An 18,196-nucleotide genomic window follows, 5' to 3' on the forward strand; every position below is an offset into this window, starting at 1 on the left:
GGAGCATTCAGCATCCTCTGCCCCTCCGTGCGCTTCCCACAGCGAGTCCACCCCAGCGGGGTCCTGGGGAAGCCACCGGGTTCTGCACCCCCACTTCGCAGTCAGACGTGACTCTCAGCCAGCCAGTAAAACAGAGGTTTATTCGATGACAGGAACAGGGTCTAAAACAGAGCTTGTAGGTACAGCGAACCGGACCCCTCGGCTGGGTCCATTCTGGGGGGGCAGTGAGCCAGACCCCCAGGTCTGCCCTCCACCCTTGACCCCAGCCAGCTCCAGACTAACAACCCCTTCCAGCCCCTCCTCTCTCCTCAGCCCCTTTCCCGGGCCAGGAGGTCACCTGATCCCTTTGTCTCCAACACCTTCAGCTGGCACCTTTGCAGAGGAGGGGCCCAGGCCATCAGTTGCTAGGAGACAGAGTGTCAGGCATTTAGATGCACTGGCCCTTTGCTCTGCCAGATACTTACGAACTGCCATGGGGACACTGAGGCACCAACACAGTATTCAGAGAAAACATTAAGAACTTTCCCAGTTCGTCACATCTCTCCCCCCTTCGAGACCGAACTGAGCGAGGTCACTTCAGCCAGTGACCTGGGGAAGTTCGAACCCACCAACGTTCCCATGGATGCCCCAGCATCTCTCCCATTCCTTGATGTGAGTTACACCAGGACAGTCCAGTCTCACGCCCTCCCTTAGGTCGGGTGTGCTTGATGGCACTTGCAAGCCGCATGTGGGAAGGTTTATGCAGCTTGAACCCTTTTGCTATCCCCAATACCCCTGGGGTTCAAACTGGGACGGGGTCTTCTCCCAGCACTCTGGGCTGCAATTCGGGCTGTCTTGGTTAAGAGCCCCCATCTTGGCCTTTGCCAGCTCTGGGCTTGGGCAGCCGCTTCCCACTTTGTGGCCCAGACACAACACCTCTGCCGTCCCACCTTGCACTTTCCAGCTTTTAACGTCAGTCCCACCTTCTTGAGGCAGCCCAGCCCCCTCTTCACCTGGGACACCTGTTCCTCCCAGGTCTGGCTAAGGATGCACATGTTATCAGTGTCTGCCAGGCCCAAGTTCTCCATCACCCTCTGCTTGTTTAGAATCTCCCCAGGCCTAGGCATGGGGTTGGCACCAGACACTGTGATAGCTTTAAGCTTTTGATAGCCCCCGTAAAACCAGATCATCCTGTCTCCCTTGGGGATCAGCCCCACGGGTGAGGCCCATGGGCTGTAAAACGGCTGGATCCCATCTAAAGCCAGCAGGTCCTTGACCTCTCTCTCCAGGTTCTGGGCTGCTTTCCCAGTGACTCTGAATGGGGAACACCTGATGGGGAGATTGTCTCCCACCTCAGGGAAGAGATCCCCCCGGGGGTCTTCCCCCTTCTCCATCCAATCCTTCCTCTTCAGGTCCAGGGGTCCCCTCACTCTCCTCCCATCCAGCAGCTCGAAAGGGAAGAACCCTGTGGATTCCTGGGGCACCACCAGCTGCCTTCCGATTTCCCCCAGTTCTACTTCCCCTTGGGGAGCCCATTTCCGGTACAGGAATCCCTTCTCCAACAGGACTCTGTCCCTGCAGCCTTCCCCAAGGGGGTTTGCAGCGCTGTGGCCAGCAAGTTCCCTCAGCTTCTCCAAGGAGGGATCCCTCTGCAGCTCGGTCTGGGATTCAGCAGCTGGGGCAGGGAGTGGGACCTGCTCCCTCTCACTGGCTGGGCCTGGGGTCACAGCCCCCCTGAGCCCTGTCCCTGGTAGCTCCGTCCCTGCTGTGTAATTACTTCCCAGCAGCACGTCTGGACCAGGCAAACCTGTTTGGCAGCTGACCTGCCCTGCCTGGGTGTTCCCCCACTCAGCTGGGGTCTCAGCTCCCCCCATGCTCAGCGCTGCCCTTGCTGTCCCAGTGGGGGCAGGCAGCGAGCTCTCTGCTCTGGTCACAGCATCAGAGCCAGCGTGAGCCCCCTCTCCGGTGTGCAGGGCGCAGGGAGCATCTCTCCCTCCCACTCAGCCGCAGGGGGCTGGTTACAGGTAGGCAGGTATCCTGAGCCCTGCAGCCCCTCCCCCCTGCCAGCCAGGTCATTTGCATTTTCACTGACCATTTCAATCCTAGCCAATTGGTTCCCTGGATTTGAATTCAAACCCTCGGCCGTTACAGGAGCAGGGCCTGGATCCTGTCCCAGGGGGAGACAGTCACCCCCGAACAGGGCCTCCCAGCCGATATCCTGGAGAACCCCAACGACAAGCCAGCCCGACCCCTCCTGGATCTGCACAGGGATCTGGGCCATAGGCAGGGCGAGGGGCTTCACCCCAGGGAACTTTACCCAGGTTCCACAGTCCCTCAGCATCTGGGGCTGCACCACCACAGTTCTCTCTGTCCCAGGGTCTCGCCCCTGCAGGCTTGTTTTCCCACTGACCCCTGGGCAGCCCCCTATGTCTCTCTGCTCCACCATCACCAGTCCACGCTGGTGCTGCTTCTCATGCAGCTTTTCCTCGGGCTCTTGCTCTCTCTCATGGTCCTCTCGCTCTCTCGGGCTCTGCTCCCATCCCATCCATCTCCAATCTCCTGATGGGGAACCCAATCGTGAAGACTCTTGTCTGATTGGGGACCAGACTCCCGGGGATGCCTGGCTGATGCTCCAGCTGCTCTCAGATCCTCTTGTAGCCCCATCTGGGCCAGGAATCTGCTCCTCAGAGCGGTCCTTCTCCTCCAACTGCACGATTAACTGTGCCTTGGTGAATTTCCCCATGCGTAACCCTCTCTTTGTGCACAGGATCACAATGTCCTTCTCAAGGAGATGGTGATAGACCATCACTTCACCGTTCCCAACTGGCTCTGGACTCACAGGCCTTTGTGCTCTTGGCTCCCCCATGGTTTCCAGGAAGAACCCCTGGTGTGCCAGCCCTTCTCGTGATCACCACCTCTTTGCCAGGGTCGAGCTGCAGACTCCTCCACCCCTGGGACTGCTCCTGCAATCCCCCGGGGAACCCTGCTACTGCAAAGATCCTTCTCTCTCCCAGGGTCGAGCGGCAAGCTCCTCCGCCCCTGAGACTGCTCGCTGCAGTCCTCAGGGGGACCCCGTTACTCCAACAGTCCTTCTCGCTGGTCACACACTCCCAGAGGTTAACTGCCCCCTGAAACCGTCCCTCTCTGAGCCTTCAGCATGCCTGTCCTCATTATCCCTCCTCTGTTTTACTGCTCCCCAGTCACTTACTGCAAGCAGCGCCATTCACGGGGTGCAGTACATCCCACCGCTGCCACCAGTTGTCACGGAGTCCCCAGGCGATGCTCTGGAACTGCTCCCCACCAAGCCAGTCAGGACTTTGGGGAGCCTCCTCTCCCGTGGAGCAGACTTGTTCAGGGCAAGAAGCTCACACAGCTTCACCTCCTGGGTCTCTCCATGGAGCATTCAGCATCCTCTGCCCCTCCGTGCGCTTCCCACAGCGAGTCCACCCCAGCGGGGTCCTGGGGAAGCCACCGGGTTCTGCACCCCCACTTCGCAGTCAGACGTGACTCTCAGCCAGCCAGTAAAACAGAGGTTTATTCGATGACAGGAACAGGGTCTAAAACAGAGCTTGTAGGTACAGCGAACCGGACCCCTCGGCTGGGTCCATTCTGGGGGGGCAGTGAGCCAGACCCCCAGGTCTGCCCTCCACCCTTGACCCCAGCCAGCTCCAGACTAACAACCCCTTCCAGCCCCTCCTCTCTCCTCAGCCCCTTTCCCGGGCCAGGAGGTCACCTGATCCCTTTGTCTCCAACACCTTCAGCTGGCACCTTTGCAGAGGAGGGGCCCAGGCCATCAGTTGCTAGGAGACAGAGTGTCAGGCATTTAGATGCACTGGCCCTTTGCTCTGCCAGATACTTACGAACTGCCATGGGGACACTGAGGCACCAACACAGTATTCAGAGAAAACATTAAGAACTTTCCCAGTTCGTCACAGTCCCATAACCAGAAACCGCCTTCACCCAGACAAGCTCTGCCACCATCTCCCCCTCTGGGGAGCCCTGACCCATCCCAGCAGAGTGTCCATCACTCCTGGGGACCTGTCCCTGCCCTGGACAGAGCCAGGGGGGCTCTGCCCACACCCCAAACTCCACAGTGGCTGTGCATTGCAGGCGGCCCCTATGGGGCGGTCGGGGTGGACCTGGCCTTCGAGACGCTGCTGGGCCAGATCTTCGGGGAGGATTTCATCGCCACCTTCAAGGCCAAGCGCCCGGCAGCCTGGGTGGACCTGACCATCGCCTTCGAGGCCCGCAAGAGGGCGGCAGCGCCTTTCCGCTCCAACCCCCTCAATGTCTCGCTGCCCTTCTCCTTCATCGACTTCTACCGCAGGCACCGGGGCCAGAACGTGGAGACGGCACTCAAGCGGAGCAGGTGACTCGGGGGGCTGGCCGGGGCTGAGATGTGCTTGGTATGCAGCCCCTGGGGTGCATGGGGAGGTGGGCCAGGAGTTCTGGATGAGATCACATGTCACATCCCCCTCTAGTGGCTAGTTCACATGGAAGACAACAGCTTACTACTGGTACCTGCTGATGGGGTCATTCCCTTCTCTTTAACGACAGAGGGCCATGCCTCTGGGTCCAGCCTGGGGGCTCAGAGTCTAGGAAGTTACTCAGGGTGGTGGGGCATTTGGAAGGGGTGTGGATACTTTACTTAGCCTCCCCCACCTGGCTGTTTGTGGGCACAAGGGCAGGAGCTGGCAAGGGGTCGGACCTGATGCAGAGGCTGTGGCCAGGCATGGCCCAGGGGCAGGTGGCCCAGAGCTGGCCAGCTCAGGAGACAGAGGGTGCGGAGGCTGGCAGGTCAAAGCCAGTGCCAGGGGGAGGCCAAGTTGGAGGTGGAGGTGCACCAAGGCAGGGCCAAGCAGCGTTGAGCTGATGGGCCACGTAGGGGCCTGATCCTGGGCTTTTGGAGGCAGCATGCATGGTCTGATCTTGCTGCCCATGGCAGGGGGAAGGTGACGGGGGCAGGGCGCAGGAGGACACAGCCCTCTTCCCATTGCTCGCTGCGACAGGCATGAGAGGGGGCTGCTCCTGGGGGGGCTGGGCACCAGTTGGCCCTGCCTGTGGGACCCCAGAAGAGTCACTGCCCTCTGCTCTTGTGCCCCCAGTGTGAACTTTGTGAAGTGGTCCTCGCAGGGGATGCTGCGAATGTCGTCGGAGGCCATGAACGACCTCTTCCAGCCGACCGTCAGCCAGATCATCCGGCACATCGGTAGGGCCGAGCGAAGGGACCTTGACTGGCTCCCCGGCCCCAGGCCGAGCCCCAGCCCCAGCCCTGCTACTTCCCTTAGCGTGGGGCCTGATCCAGCCTGGGGAGAAAGGAGCCCCCCTTGCTGCCCGAGGCCCTGCTGAGCGAAGGGCAGAGCCACGAACCTGGGCTCACTTGTTCCAGCCTTTCCCATGGGGCTGTGCCTCCGCCCGAGTGCATGCAGCAGCATCGGTTCCTGGGCTCCAATCACAGCTTGTCCCCCCCGCCGAAGGGTCGGGGATAGGGGAGATAGACAGAACCTAGGTTGGTCCTTGGCTCCAGTTCCCTGGGTCCATCCCGTGCCCGCTGCAGTCGCTCTCTGCGTCACGTCTACCAGCGGGTTCGGACACTTACCCTTGGCTCCGGTGGGAGTCGCTCCACAGCCTGACTGGGCCTGGGGGTCAGCCTAGAACAGAGATGTGGCCAGATGGGGTCACGCCCTAGGCCCAGGCTCCCGTCTCTGCAAGGGGCCGATGTCAGAGCCCTGCTGGAGCAGACGGGATAAGCTGCCCCTGTTAGGTCTCCGCTGACTCGCTGACAGAGGTTGGCTGAAGCAGGTGGTTAAATAGCCCTGACAGAGCCTCACTGGGCTTCTCCTCTCAAGATTCTTCTCAGCAGCAACCGCAGAAGGAAAGATGGGCTCCGGCGTTCAGGGGCGGGGCTGGGACTCAGGAGACCAGGGCTCAGATCCCAACACTGCCAGAGCCTCCCTGGGTGACCTTTGGCCACTCGCTTAGCTCTCCGTGCCTCAGTTTCCCCACCTATAAAACAGGCTGGTGATACACCTACCTCACAGGGGTGAGGCGAAATTTGCTAATGTCTGTGAGCTGCTCAGACAGTGCAGAACGGGGAAGGGGGCAGACTGTGCCCCACTACATACCCACTACCAATCACCTGGTCTGTTCCCCATCTCCACCAGTTCTACAGATCTAACTCCTCCATGGATCCCTCCCAGGTCCTGAGCGTTTCAGCTGCTCATCTCTGACTGGCCCCCACTGCGTCAATATCTGACAACGCAGTGACCAGGCCAGGCTCTTCGTGCCGTCGCTGCAGGAACGGAACTTTCCTCTCCCTGTGCCACCATTTTCAGTGGTGACAAGTGCAAAGTAACGCACGCTGGAACCCATAACCCCAACTAGCCCTACACAGGGCTGGGCTCCCGCTGGGCGGTTACCACTCCAGAGAGAGCTCGTGGAGCCAGCAGGGTTGGGTCTCTGAAACATCCGCTCAATGGCCAACGGCAGCCAGAAAAGCAAACTGAATGGTGGGAGTCATTAGAAAAGGGACAGATAATCAGATAGAAAAGATCCTAATGCCCCTCTCTGGTAACTGCTCCCAGCTAAACCCAGGGCCACCCACACCTTGAATGCTGCGTGCAGGTCCCATCGCCCATCTCAGATAAGCATTGCTAGAATTATACAGGGACGGGCACACAAATGATATGGGCATGGAAAAATTTCCAGCTGAGGAGAGATTAATAAGACTGGGACCATTGGGCTTGGAAAAGAGACGACTAAGGGGGGATATGACTGAGGTGTATAAAATCGTGATTGGGGTGGAGAAAGTAAATAAGGAAGTGTTGTTTACTCCTCATAACACAAGAACCAGGGGTCACCTAATGCCATTACTAGGCAGCAGGTTTAAAACAAACCAAAGGCAGTATTTCTTCACACAATGCACAGTCAACCTGTGGAACTCCTTGCCAGGGGATGTTGTGAAGGCCAAAAGTGTAACTGGGTTCAAAACAGAACTAGGTAAGTTCCTGGAGGACAGGTCCATCAATGGCTATTAGCCAGGATGCGCAGGGACGCAACCCTGTGTTCTGGGTGTCCCTAAACTCAGATGGCCAGAAGCTGGGACTGGCCAGCAGGGGATGAATCACTCACTAATTGCCCTGTTCTGTTCATTCCCTGAATCACCTGGCATTGGCCACAGTTGGCAGACAGGAGACTGGGCTGGATGGACCATTGGTCTGACCCAGTCTGGCTGTTTTATACTTCTGCTGCCCAAAATTGCACTAGCATTTGTGCCCTCCAAGGGACCTGATCGAACATGCACAGGAGTCTCAGCTTCACAGACGTCTGCTCATTGCAAATTCCCACCTAAATTTGCTGCCCACTCTCCCTGCTGGGTCTTTGCCTAGCTGCTTATCCAGCCCCCAGGGGCACAGACTCAGAGCTTCACCATTTTTAATGGGTTTGGCTGGAGGGCAGAGCTCTTATCCCCACCAATCAGAGGAGAAACTGAGGCACAGAGAGACACTGACCCGCCCAAGTCTTGCCCGCAGGACAATTTCCCAAGGCTCATGGTTGATTCTTCTTTGGGGCAATTTTTAACTGCAGACAGGGCGATTTTCTGACTGACAGGCTCCGGTTCAAACAGGGCAGGACTCGGGCTGGGGTTACGTGGGAGGTCAAACTCGATGTGCACCGTGGTCCCTTCTGGCCTATGAGTAAGAGCAGGGAATCACACCCTGGAGTCCTGGGTCCCAGGCGAGGGCCCTAGTCCGTCCTTCCCTTCAACCCATCCAGCACCCCCTCCCCCCCTGAGTAGAACCCCACCCCCTGATTCACTGGGACTTTCCCCAGTTAACTCCTATTGGATCCGCTCCTTCTGAGTCACTCTCCCCCTCATGGGCCGCTCCCCTGCTCTTCCAGGGGTTATTGGAGATGTTGTGGCCGCTGGCCGCCTACCCAAACCCAGTCAGTAGCAGGGCCAGGTTCACTGTTTCACTCTTTTCCTTTCCCAGACGACCTCCTGAAGAAGCCAGACGTCAAAGGGATCAAGTTCCTCTTTCTGGTAGGGGGCTTTGCCGAGTCAGCGATGCTCCAGCACGCCGTCCAATCAGCCTTCGGCAGCCTGTGTCGCGTCATCATCCCCCAGGACGTCGGGCTGACCATCCTCAAAGGGGCGGTGCTCTTCGGCCTCGACCCCACCATTGTCAGGGTCAGGCGCTCGCCCCTGACCTACGGCGTGGGGGTACTCAACAAATTTGTGGAGGGGAAGCACCCCAAGGAGAAGCTGCTGGTGAAGGAGGGGAAGAACTGGTGCACAGACATCTTTGAGAAGTTTGTCTCCGTGGACCAGTCGGTGGCCCTGGGCGAGGTGGTGCAGAGGAGCTACTGCCCAGCCAGGGTGGGGCAGCGGAAGATCATCATCAACATCTACTGCTGCGCCACGGACGACGTGGTCTACATCACCGACCCGGGGGTGAGGAAGTGCGGCACTCTCAGCCTGGAGCTGGATGAGGTGGATGAACCAAGCTGCCCCAAGAACCGGCGGCGGGAGATCCGGGCCAGCATGCAGTTCGGGGACACGGAGCTCAAGGTGGCAGCTATGGACGTCAGGACCTCCAAGACGGTCAGGGCTGCCATCGACTTCCTGTCCAATTGAGCCCCAAAGGAAGGGACAGCTCAGAGGCTGCAGGGGCATGGGGTCTTCCACAGGCATCTGCCCCTCTCCCCTGACAGCACATGCCTTGGTGCTCACATCCATGTGGGTTTCACACCACGAGATGCAGTCACTTTGCATCCTCAGCAGCAGAGATACTGGACTTGGAGGAGCTTTACGTTGCCAGGGAACAATGGTTCATGGACTCGCAAACCTAATCAAGCCATGGGGAACCCATGGTCCTCACTAGGACTTTGGCAGGGGTCGCGGTCAGGGTTCCAGCCATGCTTTTCATGTCCCTGCCCCAGACACGCTCCATCGGAGGAGTCCTGAATTCACCTTGGTGCATTGCTGTATCACTAGGCTACCCTCTGCCACTGCAGGGTGATGCAGAAAATCTATCCTACGGGGACACGCCAAGGCAGCGGTGACCCTAAGAACATAACGGCCAGACTGGGTCAGACCACTGGTCCATCTACGCAGTATCCCGCCTTCCAGTGCCAGGTGCTTCAGAGGGAACAAACAGAAGAGGGAATCGTCGAGTGATCCAGCCTCTAACCAAGTTTCCATGAGCTCTACGCCCATAGCTGCTGCACTCGAGCTGGACAATGTTGCCAGCAGCCTCCTTGAATAGGGAGAAGGACTCTGTGTGTTCCCGGAGTCACAGGCCCTCTGCTCCTGTAGGAGGAACGCTACAAGAGAAGGCCTCCTGCGGCTGTAAACCCTTCTTCCTCTCACGCAGAAACAGGATTTGTTCTTGGCTTGTTTTATCTTGGGGAAGTTCCCCCGGCGCGTGAGGCTCAAGCCAGTCAGACTGATGGTTCGGGTCTCAAAGGCCTCTCAAGAGAGAGCCTTAGCAGGATCTTCAGCAGAACGCCAGCCCAGCACCCAGGCACACGTGTGTGTCTCGGCCAAGCAAACGCAAGAGCCCAGCTGGCAGCAAACGCAGCCTGGTGGCCAGCAGGAGGCGAGGTGATGAACTGGCTCTGTCTCCATGATGCAAGCCCCATTGCCTGGACAGTTTACTGGCATGACGTTCAGAGAGCTCCCCGGCTGATGTTCTCCTGGTGACCTCTGCATGCAGCGCGGCAAGTGGCACTCGCTCCTCCGGAAACTCGTGGGAGTGCCCTGCCCTGGCAGTTCTGTGGGGTCCTGCTCAGTCCAGGAGTGCATCCAGCTCACCTGCGCTCACCTCTGCAGTTCTGTACCCCGCTAGGGCTTGCCACTGGGCACAGAGCTGCAGGATCGGAGCTCTGGCCCCAGTCTTGGAACAGTGTCCAGGAGGAACCCTTCAGTGCCAGACCCCCTAGGGGTCTCATTCTTCCTTTAGGGTGAGCCATGCTTCACCGCCTCCTTAGGCTGGACCTCCGGGCCTGCAGCATCCCTTCTTCACCCAGTGAGCTCCGCTCAGCGAGTCCCACTGAGATGGGGCCCCAGGGAGACTTGTATGATCTTAGGGAGCGACACAGGGACACTCACAGAGTGTGGGGATGCAGTGGGGATTATTAGATGACTGGAACACTGCAGATGTCCTGGGTTAGCATAAGGAAAAGAACGTTATACCACACTCCATCCTAGTCAGCTCAGAGCCCGGAGCCCTGTCCCTCTGAGCTCACCTTGTCCCCGTTCAGGCGGCTATTACCCCCCTGCACTCCTCCCCAGCTGGGCACACACTGCCTGGCTTCCTGCCGAGGGGTGGGCCCTCCATGGTCCTTGGTTGCTAGGTCTCAAAGTCCCAGGGACTGGATTTGCCATTGTCTTCTCAGATACTCCACTGATATGGGCCCTAAGGCCCCAGACAGCTAAGAGTCATTCACATCCGTGTCCTCTGCCAAGAGCAAACAGACCTGTCCCCTTCCCCCCCCCCAAATAGGCAACAATGCAGCATACGGGGAAACTGAGGCACGCTGGGACTTCCTAAAGATATTACAAAAATTCCCACTTTGCCACACCACCGGCCCCAGCCGACGATCTTTGCTGGCTCGTTTGGCACCTGGGAGCTGCCTTAGTTGGCTAATGAATATTCTACTGGCCGGCTAGTCCCTACCCAGAAGTTAAAGGTCAGGAACCTCTTTCCTGGCCCCACTCAGCCGAAGTGGCCACAGACAGACTCGGTTGGGGCAGAAGAAGAGGAAGTTGATACCAATTGATCTGTAGGTTACTGACAGGGCGTGTGCCCAAGGAGAAAACAATGGTGACTGGTTACAACGGCTCCTTTCAATAAGTATATTTTTTTCTGTAAACCCAAATTTTTATTTTTATATATCACATGTAACCTCCCCCAGGTGTAAGAGCCAGGCACTATGGCTGGATCTGTGGCACTAGTGAGGCCTCTATCCTGTGTTTCAGAGAAATATGCTATGTGATGGAAATCAAAATAAACTATTATATCTTCTGCAGCCAGGGGCGGGGGAAATGCTTTTGAGGCGGGGAACGGAGTTAAAGCAGCAGCGAGAGCAGGTCTGCTTTCGCCCTTGTGCTGTGCTAGAAGAACTAAGCTGCGGTCTTCAACCCGGAGCAGCTGTTCTTAACATGGGGGTCACCAGCAGGTGTGAAAGAATCACACCCACAGCACTCTTCCCATGCTGCAAAAGGGGAGCCAGGGCCCAGCCGAAGGAGAGAGGGATCATGTGGGGAGGGAGCGGAGGCCTGTTGTTTTAAGTTGGAATAAATGGGCCTAAGGGATCTTGGCACTAAAGTTTTAAACAAGGTTCGGGATGAGGTGTATAGAGACCTCAGCCCCTTGTCTGACAGTCTCCTAGGTGGGACCAAAGATGATGCTGCCCCTCTATTGGGGAACACAGAGGATGTTAGCTGAGATGCGCTGGAGTGGTCACTGGTGTGGTGGTTGTTAAAGACGAAGACGATTTGCTAAAAAACAAATATGCCCCCGAAGAGAAAACAGCCGAGACACAACACGGCTTCTGGCTCTGGTGTTGACTCATTGGCGAGCTCCCTGCCTGCACAACCCAGGCCCAGCCCATGGTCTCATCAGCCACTGCGAGCCCTGGCAAACTTGTCCCAGCATCAGACTTGTTAGGGAACTGCTTTTACTGCCTGTCTGGTCACGGGCTCACAGCAACGTTGCAAAATATAGTCTTGGCCAGCTAAGCCAAGCTCTGATTAGACAAGGGAACAGGAAAAAACACACCTGGGAGATGAGAGGAAGGGGTTTGCCAACGTCTGACATCCCAGGCGGTGTCTGGGATTCAGCCAGAGCCAGTGGAGGTGGTGGTGCCCTCTGGGTCCTGCACTTGGTCCGGTCTGTTTGGGACAATGACAACCCAGTGGTGAATCAGCGGATCCTGATCATGCCGCCATGATAGTAAAGCTCACGCCTTCCCGTCCACCCATCTCCTGGCCAGCAGTTGTCAGACAGCTGCTGCTTGATTTCTCCCCCACAAATGTGTCCCTTTCAGGATCCCACAAGGACCTGGTGGCAGGAGAGCCCGTCCCTTCATTATTTTGTCCAGCAATTAGGCCTAATTTCCCACACACCAGTTTTACGCCACTGACTTCCGATCCCCAACCTCTCTTGCATACGAGCCATAATCTTAACACAGTCCTTGAGTTATATCAATGGGCCTTTTTGTCAGAACTAATTCACTTCTGGCTCCTTCTTGTACTTTTTCCCATTGACCTGTATTGATCTAGGTCAGTGGCTCTCAACCCACGGCCCAATCAACACACAGCTGCTGCCCATGTGACCTCCTCAGGACCATACAGGTAGTATGTGGCCCACATAACACACAGAGAGCTGCAGATGTAGCCCACGATGGGAAATGGGTTGAGAAGCAGAATCTGGGGACATTGTATGACCTGTCACTTGGTTCTTGCAGTGACAGTCACCGGGAGGGTACAAGAGAACCAGTTATCACAACAAGTCCTAGCAAGGCAGGAGGTTGAGAACCACTGGCCACAGGGAAGCAGGTTTGAACTCAACTTGCAGCACGTGGGGCTGAAGCTCTGGTCAGAGACGAAGCTTTCGTTAGTCTGACACGCCATCGGGAGTTGAATCCAGGACCCCTCGAGCAACTCAACGGCACCGAAGATGCCTGAGCAAGATGCGCTGACGAGAACTCACAGCTGCAGGTTGGGAGTTTGAATCCAGCCCAGGTCAGCAGTACCTAGCGAGCGATGGCTGGTTCTTGTCTACAGTCTACGCTTACAACACACCTGTGAAAGATGAAGGACTCTCCCGGGGGAACACAGGGTGTGGCTACACAGCACACTAACTAAACTCAAACGTGGCCTCAGGTTTGAGTCCAACCCCCCTTCCGTCCACACACACGTTACTGACTCGGCTCAGCAACACACTTAGGACCCAGGTCCAAGCTCCTACTAGGAGGGCGAGTCACAGCCACAGTCATGTTGCGATTCGGGCCCAAGCCTGGCCATTTTGCAGTGTGGACGCAGCTCAAGCCGCAGCCCCGAGTCAGAAGGTTGGTGTAGCACAATCTGGATGTGTTGGCACAGTGGTCAGACTGGGGCCCAGCACTGGTAAGCCCAGGCTTGCAGTGCAGGGTGGACACTCAAGCGTAGGCTTGGAAATGCTGAGTTCCCAAGCCTGGGTCCTACAGACCTGGGTTTACAGCGCAGTGCGGCCCGACCTAAGTGCTTAAAAGACTTGACCAAGGTCACACCAGGAGTCTAGAGCAGAACAGCAACTGAGCTGAGAGTCCTCTCAGCCCAGCTGCGGTGCCTGGATCCCAAGAGCGCTCTGCTCCCCTTGTCAATCAGACAAACACAGCAGCTTCTAACTGGCTTGATGGGACCAGCATGGACTGTTGAAGCTCCCATGCTCTCTGCTGCTAAGCCATTAACCCGGTGTCTCAGATTTAACCACCTGGCTCCCCAGTGTGCACTAGCCAGGGCTGGTGTAACACGTGGCACTGTGTGGTGAGGGTCTTTGGGGAGCTAGCCGAAGGAGGGGCTAGGTTCTCCCCTATTTAGGTTTCGTTCCAAGCTGATTTAATCACTGCACAAATTGCACTAGGGAAAGGAAAACCCGGCTGTCTCCAGTGATGCCTGCAATCCATAGACACAGGGCCAGTGAGTAGCAGCAGAAATCAATTACCCAGTTAATGTCTGGAAGGCTCTCGGGAGGGCAGGGGAAGTGACTGATAGTGATTTATTTGCTGGAGCCTATTCCATGCTCCACCATCTTCCTTCCTCTTTCCAGGTGCCTCATGTGCCCAGCACAACAGGCCTAAGTTACCGGCTGGCTGGACAATCCAAAGGGGAGCTGGCTAGGATTGCAGAGCCGTGGGGCTCATTGCTATTTAATACTTCAACCCGAAACGTGTGATTTATGTGCAGAACAGTAGCCCCATGGGGCTCGAACTGAGATCGGGGCTCCACTCTGCTAGGCGCTGTCCACACACATTATACAAGACAGTCTCTGCTCCAAGAACTTACAAATGAAATTGACACGATACACACCGTGGGTGGGTGCAAAGTGCCAGGAATAGAGCCAGGTCTCCCAACTCCAGCCCTGCCCTCTACCCACCAGCCCACACTGCCACTCGGTAGGACTTGTGCTGCTTTGATTTCAAGGCTCATCGTGTCATTTCAATTCTATTCCCTTTTCGGCTAGAAAATTGGTGCCAACCAAGCCTAATGCCTGTCGACCGCACTTAGTGGTGGTCATGTGTTCTCTGACCGTTTGCCAACTCAAAGCTGCTCACTGAACGCTCACACCCACTAGTGGCGGTTGGCTCACCTCTGGCACATGGTAACGTTTCTATTCCATGATTGGACGAGACATGTTTTTGGCACAGGAGCGTAACACCCAGCACATGTGTCCATGACACTTTGGGGGTGTCCAGCTCCGAGTCTGGTTGCAGGAACTAGATCATGTCTCATCCCAACCTAGGATCCCTCGCCATGCCAGCTCTGCTCCTGGCCAAGGACAGTGGTTCCTGGGCATGTCCTCACTAAGCAGGTGTCTCGAATCCCCTTTCCACGCAGCCCAGATAACGTTAAATGGAAAAGCTTTACGGCACGTTGTGCACAAGCTCAGGCAGATCGCCCCACAAACAGCTTGATCCTCAGCACGTGTCTAGAGCAGTACTGGAGATGAATGTCCTGTTCATTTGGCAGCTATGTCAGTTGGCCATAAAGCAGAGGAAGCAGACAAGCATCTCTGCAGCCCAGAGACAGGAGCAGGTGGGACATGACATATTTGAAGCCCTGCCCCCTTCATTAAACTACCCAACCCCATTGGTCCTGGGACTTTAACATGGCCGCAACTAAGCTAAAGGATGCTCCTTCTGTGCCACACTGTACTTCTGAGCTCAGGTTTGCTACTCAAACCGTCTCAGCCCGGCGTGGGCGTGCTAAAAGCCCCAAGCGAGCACATTCCAGGTTCTAACAATCGACCCACCCTAGACAAGAAGCTGTTGACCTGAAATGTGGGAGATTCTTCCCCGTGGTTGTGACGAAATCCCTGCTCTTCACATTCTCCAGGCCCGGGTTCCCACCAGGTGAGGTCCTACTACACAAGCTCAGTGGGAAAGGGCCCGGTCCTTGGGTTTTTGCTTGGAGAAGGCAAAGAATCTTGAAAGTCCTCACCCAGCACACATTGCTCATCCGAGTTTCGGATGACTGAGGTTGTTTGGGCCAGGGTGGTGCTGGTCGGAGAGGGCCCAATCTGGAAGGATTGGCTGTGATGAGGATGTAGCCATGAGGTTCTGTTCACTCCTCTCCAGCACTACATGTCAAATTGCATCTTCGTAGCAAGCCCATCCCTGTGGGACCTAACTCTGAGCAGCTGGCCACTATCCCTCATGCAACTCGCTCTCTGAATGAATCTCAAGTGAACGGCATCTCTGAAAACGGGAACACAAATGCCCCCTCCCCCAACAAACCCCTCTTTAACTCTCATTTGCTGTGATGCCAACAATAACCTTAACAAATGACATAGCTGGTGTGTTGCACAACCGCTGTCCGTCCTGCTGACCTTGTGCTCACATCCTGTCTGGCTCCACCAGCTCTCTCTTGTCTTATACTTAGACTGAGTTCTTTAGGGTAGGGACTGGTTTTTCTTCTGTTTGTCCAGCGCCTGGCACACTGAGATCCAGGTCTGTGACTGGGGCTCCAAGACGCCATGGCTAGCCAAACATTAACTAATAATCTAGACCTCCGGGAAGTCAAAGGGAAGCTCTGGAGGCTGCTCTGCAGAAGCGCCTGCTGCAGCTCTCACAAGGAAGTCTAACTTAGAACAGAAAGATTTTTCAAGACGTTATAAAAAATGACTTTCCCCAGTATACAACAGAGAGAAGAATCTATAGCCTGTTAGTGAAAGCAGGCCCAGCACTGTGCAGACATGAATTAGCACCAAGACAAATGCACGCTGGAGAGAGTTTTACTCCAAACAAACCAAGTTCTGTTTTGTTTCAACTGAAGTTTATTATTTTCCTTTATATAGATATTTTTTGTACTTAAAAAACCCACACATACACATATATAGAGGCACATAAATCCTTCTGTTGCTTTCAGAACTGAACCACTATTCCTGGTCCTTGTACCATGTGTCTTAAAAAACAAAAACCACCAGACAACATTTAAGAAATGAAAATTCAGACTGGGATTTTCAAAGGTGTCTATGAGGGTGAAGCACCCAACTCCCAGTGGAACTGAGCCCCCAACTCTCCTAAATGCCTTCAAACAACCCAGCCTAAAGGGAAAATTCTGCCTTCAGGTACATGCACCCAACCCTACTGCGTTTAAAGAGAGTTAAATCTGCACAGCTGAAGGCAGAATGCACCCATATGACACAGATTCTGCTCTCAGTCAGCAATGGTGTAAACTTGGAGTTAACTCCCCGAAAGCCAATGGAATCAATCTGGAGTCACCCACTTGGGGAAAATGGAGTTAATTCCAGATTTGCAACTGGGATCAGAATCCAGCCTGGAGCGTTTAAACATGCAACATGAAAGATTATGAAAAATAAAATAAAATAAAATCACAGCAGCAGCACAAAGAGAGAACAAGACACCGTATGGCTTGCAACAAGGGATTGCTCCTGACTCTCAGGAAGGCAACAGATGCCTGATTTTTGGAAATACTCCTGAGACTAAACACAAACTAAACAGCCAAAGCATATGAAGCTACTGCACCCCACCCGGTGTATTTACCAACCTCACCACTGGAGATGGGAGAAAACATCAGCTGTTCAGTTTTTAAATGGCAGCTGTAGAAACTTTGGACAAAGCCACATGCGACAATGAGATCACTAAAGAGAAGGAAAAAATAACCAACATTTAAGGATAAGAAATACTATTCTGATATGATAGATGCCCTGTAGGTGACACTTGCTCAGGAGGTCGGGCATCCACTCACATGCCAGCATGTACAGCCCCATGCGCGCACACACAGTTTAGTTTTAAGGCTGAAAAGATGATGAGAACCCTGACCCAATCCGTGATGGCCCTGGTTTTGCTCTCAGCTCTGAGCCAGAGTCATAAGCTGCTACCTGCTCTTCACAAAACCATTTACAACTACTGGCCTACAGTTTGGTTTGCTATTAGGGGAAGGGGGGTGAAAGCACAGAGCCCAGACCTCACAAGACAAGCTCCATTGGTGACCACAAAACTAGAGCGTTCAGAATCCTGCAGCCAGTGAACTATTTGTTCTTCTTACATTTCAAGCTTAAATTTAAAACCTAAAAGAAGGCAGTGGTCCTCAGCGGCTAGTCGAACCCGGGCCACTCGCTCTGCTCCGAATCGTACTCCAGCTCTGCCCCGATGCACCGGACCCCCTCCAGCAGCATGGGTGTGCCGTGGTGGCGATCTGCAAGACAGAATGGCCTCTGCTTACACAGCAATACAGGGAGGGAGATCGCCGGATGCTCACTGATACCCGGCTATGCTAGCTTCGGCATGGATCGTGGAAATGCAGGGGCAAATCGTACCTTCCCAGGAGGGAGGGATCTAGATCCTTCCAGTGAGACTGCAGCTGGTATCGTTCACATGCATCTTTCTGTCACTTTCCGGACAAGGAGCTTCTGACTATTTGTAAATCAGTAAGGCCCCATGGTGCTGTGCACTTTACCTAGCAAGAGACAGCCCCCGCCCCAAAACGTTTACAGTTTAAAGAGACAAAATGTGGGAGGAGGAGGAGTGACTTGCCCACAGTCACACAGGAGGGACAGAACCCAGGTGTCCTGCCTTCTAAATCCAGCATCCTTCATGCGGGTGTAACTCAGGCCTGCCTGGGGCCCTCTAGTGGCTCCTAGACCATAGAGATCGGTGAGTCTGCTACAGCCTTGGCTAAGAGCCATGGGTCTTTTGGCTCATGCAGTAGACCAAGTAGAGTTTCATCCACAAAGCTTCAGAGCTCCCAGGTTTGATCCCACCTGCCGCCGCCGGGTTTGTTGGCGTTACACTGGCACCTGGGAAACTGAGCAAGTGAAACCTAATTCGTGGGGAGAGTGTGGTTTTTACTGAGACTGTTTCCAACAGTTTTTATTAACACCTGTTTAATGCAATCTGGCCCTGATTCAGGAAGGTATTCAGGATGGGTTATAATGTTAAACCCGTGCGTAGTTCCACTGAAGTCAATGAGGCTTACTCACATGCC

The 18,196-nt window shown here is 55.2% G+C and overlaps 2 protein-coding genes across 7 annotated transcripts in view; one reads left to right on the forward strand and one right to left on the reverse strand.

Annotated features, from left to right (window-relative positions):
* HSPA12B (heat shock protein family A (Hsp70) member 12B) overlaps positions 1-10,998 on the forward strand; it is a 68,124-nt gene extending 57,126 nt beyond the window's left edge. The window contains exons 11-13 of the mRNA XM_050943366.1: positions 4,090-4,348; positions 5,085-5,188; positions 7,974-10,998. Coding sequence (XP_050799323.1) covers positions 4,090-4,348; positions 5,085-5,188; positions 7,974-8,617 — 1,007 coding nt within the window. The 3' untranslated portion in view covers positions 8,618-10,998. The remainder of the gene's footprint in view (positions 1-4,089; positions 4,349-5,084; positions 5,189-7,973) is intronic.
* Positions 10,999-16,596: 5,598 nt separating this feature from the next.
* ADISSP (adipose secreted signaling protein) overlaps positions 16,597-18,196 on the reverse strand; it is a 238,133-nt gene continuing 236,533 nt past the window's right edge. For all 6 annotated transcript variants that reach the window (XM_050943483.1, XM_050943482.1, XM_050943484.1 and 3 more), the window contains one exon: positions 16,597-17,407. In XM_050943483.1, the coding sequence (XP_050799440.1) occupies positions 17,307-17,407 (101 nt within the window). In that variant the 3' untranslated portion in view covers positions 16,597-17,306. The remainder of the gene's footprint in view (positions 17,408-18,196) is intronic.

This window comes from Gopherus flavomarginatus, chromosome 3 (genome assembly GCF_025201925.1).
Source record: "Gopherus flavomarginatus isolate rGopFla2 chromosome 3, rGopFla2.mat.asm, whole genome shotgun sequence".
In the NCBI taxonomy this organism is placed as follows: domain Eukaryota; kingdom Metazoa; phylum Chordata; order Testudines; family Testudinidae; genus Gopherus; species Gopherus flavomarginatus.